The 14,470-nt window shown below is 36.5% G+C and overlaps 1 protein-coding gene across 10 annotated transcripts in view; it reads left to right on the top strand.

Moving 5' to 3' along the window:
• The first annotated feature begins 14 nt into the window (after positions 1 to 14).
• The window catches only part of CNNM2 (cyclin and CBS domain divalent metal cation transport mediator 2), a 121,861-nt gene continuing 107,405 nt past the window's right edge, over positions 15 to 14,470 (top strand). For 7 of the 10 annotated variants that reach the window (XR_005558913.1, XR_005558914.1, XM_039361732.1 and 4 more), the window contains exon 1: positions 15 to 1,646. Coding sequence is in view for 6 of the 10 variants with exons in the window: in XM_039361732.1 (XP_039217666.1) it covers positions 44 to 1,646 (1,603 nt within the window). In the remaining 4 variants the exon portion in view is untranslated. Of the gene's footprint in view, positions 1,647 to 2,994; positions 3,044 to 4,321; positions 4,392 to 14,470 lie in introns of all 10 variants that reach the window. The other 3 variants (XR_005558916.1, XR_005558915.1, XM_039361731.1) reach the window with 2 other exon arrangements.

The following is a 14,470-nucleotide window of genomic DNA, read 5'->3' as shown; positions in this document are numbered from 1 at the left end:
CTGGAATACGGCCGCGCCGCTACCTACGGTTGCTCCCAGGCTCATGGCAGGGCCGGGGGGAGGCGGCGAAAGGGAGACGCGGATGCTACCGCGGTCGCCGCTGCTGCTGCCGCTGCTGCTAGGGATTCTCCTCAGCCGGTGCCTGGGAGAGCAGCCCGCTCGCGCCGCCTCTTCCTCTTCCTCTTCCTTCTCCTCCTCCTCCTCGTTGCCCGGGGCATCTGATTCTGAGGAAACGGTGATAATAGGGTTACGGCTGGAAGACACGGACGATGTGTCCTTTATGGAAAAGGGAGTGCTCCGGGTGAGCGAGAGAACTCATGTCAAACTGCGGGTCTACGGGCAGAATATCAATAACGAGACCTGGTCCCGCATCGCATTCACTGAGCATGAACGGTGGAGGGAAGGGGAAGGCAGGCGGCCGCCAGCTGAGCAAGAAGATGGCCCGGTCCCCGTGAGTTCCATGTCGTCGGCCCCGCAGCGTTGCGGCATCCGGACATCGGATATAATCATCCAGCCGCATATTACCCTCAACCGCCGTACCTCGGGGATTATCGAGATTGATATCAAGCCGTTGCGCAAAACCGAAAAAAGCAAGTCCTACTACTTGTGTACCTCTGTGTCTTCCCCTGCTATCCTAGGAGGGGCGGGGAGTGTGGCTGGGAGCTCTGGTGGTGGAGGTGGCATTATTGGTCCTGATGGAGGGCCCTGGACTGAGACAACCTGGATCTATCATGATGGTGAGGACACCAAGATGATTGTAGGTGAGGAGAAGAAATTCTTGTTACCCTTCTGGCTTCAGGTGATCTTCATCTCCCTCCTGTTGTGTCTTTCTGGCATGTTCAGTGGTCTCAACCTGGGACTTATGGCTCTTGATCCTATGGAGTTGCGTATTGTGCAGAATTGTGGGACAGAAAAAGAAAAAAACTATGCTAAGCGCATTGAGCCTGTGCGGCGCCAGGGCAACTACTTGCTCTGTTCTTTGCTCTTGGGTAATGTATTGGTCAATACTACCCTTACCATACTGCTCGATGACATTGCAGGTTCTGGACTGGTGGCAGTGGTAGTATCCACCATTGGTATTGTCATTTTTGGTGAGATTGTGCCACAGGCTATTTGTTCCCGGCATGGTCTGGCTGTGGGTGCCAACACCATCTTCCTTACAAAGTTCTTTATGATGATGACCTTTCCAGCCTCTTATCCAGTCAGCAAACTGCTGGACTGTGTTTTAGGGCAAGAGATTGGTACTGTCTATAACCGTGAGAAGCTACTTGAAATGTTAAGAGTCACTGATCCTTACAATGATTTGGTCAAAGAAGAATTGAATATAATTCAAGGAGCGCTGGAATTGCGCACCAAAACTGTGGAGGATGTAATGACTCCTCTCCGGGATTGCTTCATGATTACTGCTGAAGCTGTACTTGATTTCAACACTATGTCTGAAATCATGGAGAGTGGATATACACGTATCCCGGTTTTTGAAGGAGACCGCTCTAATATTGTGGACCTTCTTTTTGTCAAAGACTTAGCTTTTGTGGATCCTGATGATTGCACTCCACTCAAGACCATCACACGTTTCTATAACCACCCACTGCACTTTGTCTTCAATGACACCAAGCTTGATGCCATGCTTGAGGAATTCAAAAAAGGTGGGATGATGGTGGCTGGTGAAGGGAGTGGGGAAGGAAAATGTGAAAAAGAGCTTCAGAAGTATGGAAGGTACTTGATTATTACAATGAAAGATGAAGTTCTGGGGATATTAAATTATGTCCTTAACATTTGGTGTTTATATGGTATAGTTCAGAATAGTAAACTGATTCTTTTGCTTTCACATATTTTCTTTGTATTCATAAACTTTAATCTACAGCTCCCATATTTTATGTTTATATGTATGTTGCTGAATGTACTTTAAGGATCAGTTTAGGTTTTTCGCTGTCCAGTATGTATTCAGATATTACCTTGAATTGTGTCTCCAACTTGGACTCATCATCTGTCTTATGTGCTTAATATACATGCACCTATGACTGCTAATATCTCAACAAACAAGAGGAATTTATGGCCCAGATTGTATCCAAATGTATAGGCTAAAATAATAAATAACAAGTCTTTTTCAATAGAAATGTATGCCTGGTATGTGTATCATGCCATGTATGAACTTTTACTTATCTGATGTTTATCTTAGACTTGAATGTATTATTATTGGCAATTATTTTACATCTCAGGTTATCTTTCCTTGAATAGCAATGTTTGTTTCCTTTAACAACTATTCGTTAACTATTCACTAGTCTCAATAATACAGCCTTTGTTTTATAACTTTGGTAGATGTGTGATACAGAGATCTTACATGATGAATGCTTATATACAGATTGAGTTAAAATTTTAGATCAATAATGTTGGTTAATGTTGGCTTTTTTCTCATTGTGCACATATACATGATTGGGAATTGTTATGGATCCTCAGTGTATCTATACGGTACATGAAAGTTAAAACTAAACAACTCATCCAATACAATAAGTTTTATACTATATTAATATTTTAGGTAGATTTTTTTCTACAAATTTTGTGAAATGTCTTTCAGTAACTTATATATACTAACATACATTGGTGTTGTCACTGAGTTTGTTTTTAACATCCCAACGTTCTGTTTAAAACATTGTTAGTATTTTCCACTGCTAGCCTAGCACATCACCACTCTACTGATATGATTGTCTCTAACCAGCTGTAGAGAGAGATGGTTGCTTAGTTATCTAAATCTGGTTGTCACGAAAACACTGTAAACTATTATTTCTTTAATTTATTAGTGGTGCCTTTTTACTGCCAGGGATATTTCCTTCTTCAGGTGTCCAAATCATCTGTCTTAGTTATACAGTGCACTTGATTTTTGGGAGAGGAAGCTGGCCTGCTCTGCAATCATGAACATTATTAAAAATTAGTTTAGTCTGTGTGGTTTAAATGAATTTTATCACATATTCTCTTGTATCTTGTTATGTTAACTAGAAATCACGGATGGCATCTTCTGAATGATACTATCTTTTTCTCCAGCTTGGTGAGCAAGAGCATATTTTATTGGTTCTCCTGTTATGAATTTCTTTTCAGCTGCAAACTGCCGGTACTGAGAATCATTTAGAATTGTTCTAAAATCTACTTGTTTGGCTGGACTTTGGGATCAATTAAGTTGGGAAGCCATAGTGAAAGGTATACTGTTGTTTAGTTTCTGGGTGTTTACGTGTGTCAAGCACTCTGAATGTTTAGAGGAGGCTATCAAACTAAAGATAATTATGACCAAATTCTTGCAGGAAAAATATATTTGAAGATAGTTGGATTCAACGTCAATTTGAGATTAGCATTTGTTCAATACTTGGATAAACAGGTTATTGCTGGTGTTAACCTTTTCTCAAAGTGGTGCTTACTCTGTGGCTGAACTTTTGCACTCAGCTGCTGATTTGTAGGCAGTAAACTGCTAGTTAGATTTCAAATTGTGCCAGTCTGAAACACTTATCTTTAGGTTTTCCATTTAAAAGTTAACCCATCTTTCAGTTTTCTATATACTCTGGTTTTGTTTTTCTTTTCTTTTCATTTTTCAAATGAAATGTTTTGGTAATCTGTTATGTATCTCCTACAACCACTAGGTATTTTCTAGAATAAGAACCAGGATTGGTTTTTGGCCTTTATAATTTATGAAAAGTGAATTTAGTAAGATTGTATTGTAATCTAATCATGAAGCTATAGCAATATTTTCCCATTTTAGTAATAATTTAACTTTCTAGAATACTACTAAAGCAGTCTTGTTGACTTTATAACCATATTTACAGTTTAATATTTTGGTTTTATTTATTTAGTTGTCAAATTTATATAGCCACCCATCTCACAAAACAAGTAACTTTGGACGGTTTTAATTTATATTAATTAAATAGATTAGTGTATGTATGTCAAATACACACACACACATTATAGAAGCTAGAATGAGAGGGCAGGGTAGATTTACTTACAAAGGTAACAAATACATGTAAAATAACACTTTTGTTTTTCAGTCCTTCTTCTCATTCCCTTAAACTGTAATCCATTTATTAGGGGATAAGATTATTATTAAGCATAGAAGGATTATTTATCAGTCAATATAGCTAGGTTGCTCAGTGGTATTAGTGAAATACATTGTGATTAAAATGAAGATATTCTGGCTACAGAATTTCCCTTCTGGGCAATAACAAGTTTATCTAAAAACTAATTTATACAATTCTGCTTAGATATGTCAAATTCATTATTTGTAGTTTAAAAAATATATTGCCCTTCTATATTAACATATAATATCTAATTTTTTTTTCAGAGACTGATATATTCTCAAAAGCTGCTGGTAGAAATGGATTTATTTTCAAAATGAGAGATACCTAAATTTAGTAAGCTATTGTATTGTGTGGGATGAATTAAAATAATATTATTTTGAAATAGAAAAGTTATTTTCCTTAAATGGAAAAATTGCTTCTAGATTAATATTCAAATTGTGTTGTACATTAACATATTTCTTGCTGTCTTTGTTATTTTATAACAATTTCTTGTGCCTTTTGTTCTAGCAAATCTTTGCAAGTTCCCATTTACGGTATGTTCCCCAAAATACTGTAACATTATTAGCACTTGTAGAAAAAAACCAGTTGACCTCTATATTTTCCTCAATCACCCCCCCCCCATAGATAAGCAGAACATCAGAGCAGTTCTACTAATTAATCTTAATATAATTAGTTCAATGCTTTGATACCTCCTTTTCCCAATATCAGTGGTTTTGAATGTGTGGCCTGAAGTCCCTTTTTGTAAGTTGCAAGACATCTGAAGGTAAGACACCAGCAGCTTACAAATTAATCAACAGAGTCCTGCATTGTGCATAATGCCAGATATTTTCTTACTCCCAAAAATTGAAATACATATTGGATTCTCCCATTATGCTGTGTCACTGTTTAAACATGTTTTATTAAATCACAATAAGTGAATCTATATAATATTCCAAGAAGTAAATACTGTGCTTTTTTTTTTAATCCTAATATATGATTTTATGAACAGAATTTGGGTCAGTCCCGTTCTACTTGTCATCTAATGGTAGGAGTGGATGGGTGTTGTTGAGAGATTAGTGATGTAGGTTAAAGTTTAAGAAATATCTCATATGAATGTGATTAAAGTTTAATATGAATTAGGATATGAATGTGATTTCAGAAATAAATAATTGTACTACTGGATTCTTTTGTGTATATTTATCCTGAGTGATTAGGTGACCATTACTAGTTCCCATAAGTAGTTCCTGCATTGATAAAGTGTTTCATTAAGTATCATGGTGAAAGTAAACAAGTAGTTTCTGTTTCTCACCTCACTCTACATTCTTTATGAAAAATGAAATAATGTAAAGGGAGTGTTAATACGTTTGCTTCAATTTGCATCCAGGGCTCTGAAATTTGGGTGATTTTTCTGTGTAAGGTTTGGAGTATCAGAAGGTGAAAAAGCTACCAATTTCTACAGTATTATAATACAGGTGCAAAATAGTCTTTATTCTGATGAAAATACAACTAAGCCAGTTTTGATTTTTACTTTGTGACTTTTTGCTGAAAGAGCAAGAACTATTAATATTTACTCGAGTGTGTAATTTGTCTTGAAATCAGTGGCAAGTGTGGTTAAAAATCTGATTTGAAAATAAACTTGTGGGTAATTTTTCATTTGCCTTCCTTTCAGTGGACAAGTGATTTTAATGATCCTGTTTTTGCTTGAGTTTTCACTAAAACCATTGGTCTTTTTTTTTAACTGGCTGTTCTCAGCATGTATGTTTCTAAATCCCCAGCCTTCTATTTCTTAGCTTACTATAGAAATTTTGCTTGAAAACTCTTGTATTTAAAACTGTAAAGCTGGTACACATAGTACAGACCACTCTGTATAGAAACTTTCCCAGAGCCTTTTACAACACTGCGTTCTTCGTTATCTGTTGTAATTGTAGACCTAGAGACTTTGAGATTTGCTTCTTGTTCTTCTTTTATCTTTTTGTTTGCTACTATATTACACTACAAGTTTGCTGAGTTTGGATTAATAACTTGTTTTGTAAAAGAGCATCTATATTATATTGCTTCAGTGTTCTAGTAAGTACATGGATACCTTGCAGTTTCCTTTGAATTCTGTCCAGGGTAGAACAATAGTTCTAGAAGACAGTGTACTTTAAAACCGTAAATTTTAAAAACTGTATGATGAAATGATATAACTTCTACCTAATATTCCTCCCTCTAAATATTATATATTGTGTTATTCATTTAGAGAACTATCAGTTGCTCAAAAAAATAAATATCTTATTTCTACATATATTTTTTCTCTTTGCTAGCATATTTTCACAGTTTAGAAAGATTGGGGGGTTTTCCCCCCATGAAAATCATTAAAGAGAGATCCAGCTTAGAACTAAGGAGAAATTTCCTGAGAGTGAGAACCATTAATCAATGGAATGACTTATCTGCAGAAGTTGTGGGTCCTCCATCACTGGAGGTTTTCAAGAATAGGTTGGACAGCCTTTTGTCTGGAATGATATAGGATCTCCTGCTTGAGATATAGGTTGGACTGGAAGACCTGCAAGGTCCCTTTCAACCCTATTGTTCTATATTCTATCTTGGACTTAACTTGGAAATCTTACACCTGCGCCTCTGAAAATGCCTCCTCCTCTTCATGAATTTTGATCATGTGACTGTGAGGCACTGTAAAGGACATAACTTTGGGGGCCAGGCATAACTATCTTTCACTTTAACTTTGGTCACTGAATGATGATCGTTCAACAAAGTCTAAATAAAAATTCAGGAAAATTCTAAAAAAGCCATGGTGGCGCAGTGGTTAGAATGCAGTATTGCAGGTTAACTCTGCCTATAGCCAGGAGTTCGATCCTAACCAGCTGAAGGTTGACTCAACCTTCCATCCCAAGATTGGTAAAATGAGGACCCAGATTGTTGGGGCAATATGCTGATATTGTAAATTGCTCGGAGAATGCGGTAAAACACTATAGAGCAGTATATAAGTCTAAGTACTAGTGCTAGTGCTATATCTGTTTCATGAACAAGAATATATGTTAACCAGTTCTTGAAACTGTACAGCTTTTAATCATATGCTATTTGGCCATGTTGCTGATCTGTCCTACAGATAAAGACGATTAAAAGCCAGAATAACTTTTCTTTCTTTTTTTTCTTCCATTTGTGTCTGATTCTTCGTGACTACCTAGACAAGTTCCTACAGTTTTCTTGGCAAGGTTTTTCAGTAGCAATTTGCCATTGCTTCCTTACTCAAGTTCACCCAGCTGATTTTGTGTATAAGGTGGGACTAGAACTCATGATCTCCCAGTCTCTAGCCTGATGCTTTAACCATTATACCAAACTGACTCTCAATTCTTCTATGAACATATAAAGATACTAGATAAAATCCGCTGTATAACAATGAAAAATGTGGCCTGGTTTATAGCTAATAGTAAACCATCATATTGTTTGTTTATGTTTGACTTAACAAAAATTTATCAACAAACCTATTATTGCTTAATAATACCCATGCTGTTTCATTTGGTAATGAATGCTGAACAGGAATTCAATATCAACATGGTTGGGGAAATTAAGTTGAAAGCCAGAATTTCTCAGGGCAGAGATGTCACTTATGTCAAAAGCTAACAGCCACTAGCTTCAAGGCTGAGAAGGATAGGGCACAAATGTTCTTTCAAGGGGAAGGATTTGAAAAGGAAACACTGGAATTAAACCAGGGGTATAAGAAAACAAGTTATGTCGACAGACAGCAATTAACTGTTTAGTGGCTTCTTCCTAGTATGCAAATGTGCTTATCTAACTAGGGCAAGTTCTATATGTGAAACTTTCAGCGTAAGTCAAACCATTCTTGAACTGAATATCTGACATTGCTGGTAAAGCATGACAGTGTCAGATGGTAACACCTAAGCTAATTGACTGATCCCAGAAAAAGCAAGCAAATGTAGACCTAATTAATAGTTGGATGAGCGACCACACCAAAATCTTGGAAATGTAGGCTAAACTGGATAACATTTTGAATGACATTTGAAGTCCAATATTATATAGAGAATATTTTAAGAATAAACTAAATGTAGATTAAAGAAAAGGTCAACACTTTTTCTCCTACTGAACTAATACGCACGCACTATCTGCAAACATGGAGTTGGGTTGATGGTGGTGGAGATATTTATGCTTTTCTAGATTTGGCTGAACTAATATTCTAGCTATGGTACGAAATCATGAATGATATTCTAAATTACAGTTGAGCAACATTTTGAGGTTTATAAGTTCACAAGCTCAGATACTTTCTTTTTCCTCTTGGCTGGTTTTGATTAAATTACTACATTTCAGTCTTAAGTTATCTCTGGTCTATTATGAGGATAACAGGAAATAAGAATTTGGCCAGCTATATCTGGTGAGTATAATGGTGGGTTCTGAACATAAAGGGTTTTTTTTAATATTCAAACACTTGACTATCAATTTCTCTTCTAATACAAACATATATAACCCTACACAGTCACAGAATGACTAAAGACAGGAATGAAGAATGGCTTGCATTGTCAGAACTTTAAATATACGGTAAATCTGGGTATATACAAAAGATTGCAGGCTAAATATTTAATAAAGAATATTAGCATCATAGTGAAATCAAATGGAATTAAACTGCAATTTCTTATCTGGAATGAGATCCTTCTATTAGATTAGAATTATTGAGGGGATTGTGTAATGTAAGCTTAAACTGAGACTCTGAAATATTTGGTTCATTAACGTATACGTTAACAATATTACAGGGGATATTGTTAGCTAAAGTTTTGATTCCTGGCTCACATTTTGTTTTTGTTTTTTTGTTTTTTTTGTAGGCTTCCCTGGTTCTAATAATTGAGTTCATAAAACTAGCCATTGACACTGGAGAATGCAGTGCTATGAACCATGCCATGTCTAGTGTGCGTGACCTGGCACTCACACAATGATTTGACAAGGTCCTAATTTGCAGCCTGCCAGTTACAAACAGTAGCGTAAATACTAAACTCTAATGAACTGCAACTACCAGCACATGGCTAATGACCCCAGATCAGCTGGCTACTTCAGCCTGTCTGTTGCCAAGGTCATCCAGTTTAGATGCATTTGGTGGGAGTTTTTACCTTCTGAAGAGATGTAGAGTGGTATGAATAGGTTTTACTAATTCAGCTTAGAGAAAAAGCTTCAGCTTTTTATTAAAGCAGTTGTTTTGTATTTGATTTTTTTTAAATGTAGTCTATTATATGTGCAAAAACAGCACCGAAGTCCACAATGTATATTATCTATTCCTAACACATTATTCATTTCCATGACATCATCCAGCAGTTGAGAAATTACTATTCTCTGCTGTTGTACCAGAGGAAAAAATACACATTGATTGTTCCTTAACTCTTCTATGCTCAAATAACACCAAAATGACAACATTTTGTTAAATTGAGAATTTAATTGAGCTTTGAGAATACTTTTTTTGTTCAAACCTGGAATATTTTGAATTTTGAAAAAAAAAGGCAAGAGAAACTTTTCATGTCAAAGTGTGACATCAACCTGACAGAAATCTTGAATTGAATGGTTAATAATAATAATAAAAATAAAAGTAAAGTTGGAAGGGATCTTGGAGGTCATCTAGTCCAACCCCATGCTCAGGCAGGAAACTCTATACCATTTCGGACAAATGGCTGTCCAGTCTCTTCTTAAAAACTTCCAGTGTTGGAGCATTCACCACTTCTGGAGGCAGGTTGTTCCACTGGTTAATTATTCTAACTGTCAGGAAGTTTCTCCTTAGTTCTAGGTTGCTTCTCTCCTTGATTAGTTTTCACCTGTTGCTTCTTGTCCTGCCTTCAGGCCCCTTTATAGCTATATATTATACATTATCTCCCAGAATATGAATGTATTAAAATGAATAATAAATAATGTAAAAAAATATTTTTATTATACACAATAAATGTCAGTTTACTCTAAGGAAGTTTTTCTCAACCTCAGCATTTTTAAGATGTGTGGTTATCTAACTGAATTCCTCAACCAGCATAGCAGTTGAAGTCCTCATATCTTAAAGTTGCTGAGATTGAGTAACATTACTCTGCTATGATACTGGTTCATCTAAGATATTTCAGAAGAACCATTTTTGGCAAGGTCTTCACTCATTTTTGCCATTGTTATAACATTAATTGGTTTGCATAAGAAATACTTCAGACATATTTAATTAAGGCTGTACAGTAATTGATTTACCTGTATCTTCCTTCTGTCAAAGTCAGGGAAGACAAGTTGTTATTTCACACTTAGTACTAAATATTTTAGTTCTACATTTTATTGGCTTGCTGTAGTTATGAGATATGCTTGGACATTCTTATTTGTTAGACAGAAACACTTGCTATCCATTCAAATAGGAGTATAATCTATCTTATGCATCCTTCTCATGTTTTGTTTATAATGGTATTACACATGATTGGCAGTCCGGAAATGTTGCAGATTATCGGTTTTGTATAAAATACCATACTCTTGTACATTTTTGCTGTTAAGGACAAACTATCAAAGTATCATTAAATATATTCAAATTTTGGATCCCAACCAAAATATCTGCCTGCAAATCAAAGCTGTATTCATAATTTTTACAAAGCTTAAGAATGATAGTGTCAGGTATTTGTATGATCTCTTTTGCATACTGGTGCAAAATGCATGGAGAGATATGATTATCCTAGGGTTTTCTAGTGATTGTTCAAGTGATCGCTCTGAGATGGGCAACATAGATAACTTTAAATGCAAAGTTAAACAGAAAAAAATTGGAGGAGGGAGTAGAACAGCCTTGTCACAGAAACAGAAAAATATCAAAATAAAAGTTTTTTCTTAAGAATTAAAAGATAAAAAAATAGTAATAATAAACTGATGTTAAGAGTCTAGGGTAGGAATGTATACTTCTCAAATACACGATGAAATTATATGTACCATAAACATTCAAGCAAAACTTGATTCAATTTCAAAAGTTTTATTAGTTTATAATATATGATGCAATGAAAATACAAAAGTAAACAGTGGAAAAGACAAGGAAGGGAAAAAGGAGTAGAAAAGTGAGGTAAGGGAGAAAAAAAGAAAAAAAATTCAAACATAACTTCAGATGGTAAAATATTTTTTTGCTGAATACTCAGTTGGAAAAGACTGTTTAATGCCTAGTAGGGATGGATATTATATAGCCTATGTTGATTAATGCCATTCATTATTTATAGGCTATCTTTCTAACTTCAGTAGCTTTATTTTCCTTCCTGAATAGCTGTGTGAACAGTTTTGCTGTTAGGCCAAGACCCATTTACAGAATTCCAGGATCTTGCAAGATAGAAGGCTCCAACTTCATTGCAGATGCACATATATCTTTCCTATCCCTCCATGAACTTCCCTTCCCTTCTTCCCATACTTCTGAGCAGTTCTTCAGGAACATTATCAATAGGCATTTTAGACCAGATATGTCAAACTCACGATGTCATGTGATGTCGCGTTACGTATCGGAGGTTTTTCGCCATTGCCGGCAATGGGGTGGGAGTGGTTTCCCAATGATGCGTCCGGCCCGCAGGCTGGCAGTTTGACACCCCTGTTTTAGACTAACAGAAGCATCAAATGTCTGTAAATGCAGCCCCATGTGAAACCTATTACAGTAGTTTGCAGGGTCATGCGGGTGCTTTTGCCAAGGCATCTCAGTCCCAAAAGGGCCACAATGGACACACTAACTAGAGTTGGGTAAAAGTCCCCATGACCATAGTTTTTACCTGTCACGCCAACATAAATAACCCGGGAGGGTACCTGAATTGCAAACCTGCTGCTTAAGGAGAAATGTGACATAATTCAGAGTCAAGATAGGAGCTGGAATTAAGCAAGTTTTATTATCAGCAAACTGTACCTCCATGTTGCAGAGATTTAATCTAGCTTTGATTTATCAAAGCCCTCACTGCATCCAGGCACCAGGCCAGAACCTCAAGGTCATCACAAGTATATATAGTATCACCAGTGATATATATTAAGGATACTGCATTCTATATGGCTGGATAAGCTGCTTAGCAGCTATACATAGAAATTAAATTGCATGGATGACAGGAACAAACCCTGTAGAAACTCACATTGGATTAGCCACTAATGCCATCTCTGTTCCTCATGCATACTAGCTGGAACTGCCTACTTAGGATAAAGCAGAAGTATTGTGAAACATAGATGAATGTAGCCAGTCCATCTCTGATCTTGGATGACATTGCACTTCCCTATTCAACAATAGAACACAGCCTAGGGCTTTACCTGAAGTCAAGCTCCTGCTTGATTAATGGGTGACAGTTTTGGTTAGGAAGGCCTTTGCATATCTTCATCTGATGTACTAGTTGCATTCTTTCTTAGACTGGGGGAGTCCTTCAGACAGTCATTCATCATCTCACGACCACAGCAATATGCTTTATATGGTGTTGCCCTTGAAAGGAATAGCTAACCTTGAATAGCTCTGTCAAAATATATTGATACTGTAAGCTTGGGGGGGGGGGAGTGCTTGGTTGTCTTCATCACCAGATATGCTGCTGAATGTAGGAATGCAGACATGATTGGTTAGGTTCATTCTTGGTTATCCTTTACTGTTACTGTCTCTTCATTTCTTGCAGCTTCTCAGTAAACCAAGGAACTTGCTGGGATCTGTGCGGAAGGAAAAGCTGCTCAGTAGTAGCTTCTACAGGATTGCTTGGAAAGTCTCTGAAAACCAGAAAGCTCAATTTAATATTTGAAGTAAATCTTAACTGGTTCAGTGCCCTTGCAGAGGTTTTGGTGATGCAATGAAGAACATATAACTAGAAAGTTTTCTGACCACAGTAAAAAACTGATGGTAATATTCTCCATATTCAAAACACGGTGCAGCTCCTTTGTGGAAAAGAAGAGATCTAGCATATGATCACCTGCGTGAATCAGGCTCAGCCTCTCCTGGGGCAAACCCATAATTGCATGGAGGCCATGAATTCTTGAGTCCATTTAATATCTGTCCCAGGGAATGGAGATTGAAATCTTGATCCAGGCATTCAAGGAGGGACACTGATGGATAGCTGGGATGGTGGACCAGCAGCAGTCCTAACTTGTTACTACTGTTAATACATAGGCACTCATACCTAACCTCTACCAAAGCAGTGCTTCTGGTCACTTGCAATAATATATAGTACCATTGCTACACTTGCTATCTAATCAAGATATCAAGGATAGAAACATAATGGGCAAAACCTAGACAGGGCTATATCTTTGTGCTTGCTAAGTTAGGTCTCTGCAATGCAACAAGATCCATACATTCATCAACTAGTATATTGTGGATGAATGAAATCTTTATTAAAATTAGATATCACAATTGCTAACAGGCTGTGGCTGTGACCTCCAGTAATTTTTGCATTGTAACTAGACCATTGTCTAATGTTCAGTTTGTGATCCATTAAGGCAACCAGATCCTTTATGAATATATTGTCCCCTAGTATGTCTTTTTCACCCCATTACCGTATTTTTAGTTTTTCTTAGGGCTTTGTATTAATGAGCATGCTCATTATTTTAGCATGTCAAGATATTTCTGAATCTCAATCATATACTATAAAGTGTTATTAATATTAATTTAATATCAAGCTATTCTACTAACTTTATGTTGTCTGCAAATTTGAAAACTATCTTCTAAGACATAATTTAAATTATTGATAAATATATTGATCAGAATAGAGTTCTGCAACACAACACTTTTTCAATTTGATACAGAGCTGTTATTAGATAGAATTCTTCAACCATCTCTATAATCATCTAACAGTAGTGTAGTTCAGATTACATTTTGTCATGTTGTTTTCTAGAATCTCATGGGAGATTACTGGGTGCTATACCTACTGCATTTTTATGGTCAACTAAACTGATCATCCTATCTTTTCAATCTAATAATAGTTTTGCTATTGATCACATGTCCGGATGAGAGGAGGGAGGGACTCACAGAATGCAAGATGTGTCAACATTCTAAAACTGTTACTGGATTGCTTCTCCCATTGGGTAGCACTTTGGAAATTTTTCAGGGTTTTGTTTTCTCTCTGCCCCCTGGCTTGATCTGGCCCATTTTCAAACCTAATCTTTCTTTTCTTGACGTCTTTTGCCACATCAAATTTGTTTCTGTTCAGGTTAGTTTTTGCAGAGTTATTGTATGTAATGACAGAATCCTGACCCCTTTCACATAATATATTTTGGATGTTGAGAATAATAAAAAGATTAGGTTCATTTGGCATGATTTGTTCTTAATTCCACAGTGGCTCTTGCCAAGCAATGCATTATTTTCTATATATTTCCAATAATCCATGTAATGTTTACAGACACTTGAATCCTTGAATTGTATAACATTTGTCTCTGTATTTATTGAACCACCCCATATCAGGCATATCACTCCCAGGCCTATTTCTGATTCTCGATATCACACTATTTTCTAT

Source organism: Crotalus tigris, unplaced genomic scaffold (assembly GCF_016545835.1).
Source record: "Crotalus tigris isolate CLP2741 ecotype Arizona unplaced genomic scaffold, ASM1654583v1 scf7180000019328.220996217465:2438092, whole genome shotgun sequence".
NCBI classification, from domain to species: Eukaryota; Metazoa; Chordata; class Lepidosauria; order Squamata; family Viperidae; genus Crotalus; species Crotalus tigris.
This window is presented reverse-complemented; position numbering and strand designations above follow the sequence as displayed.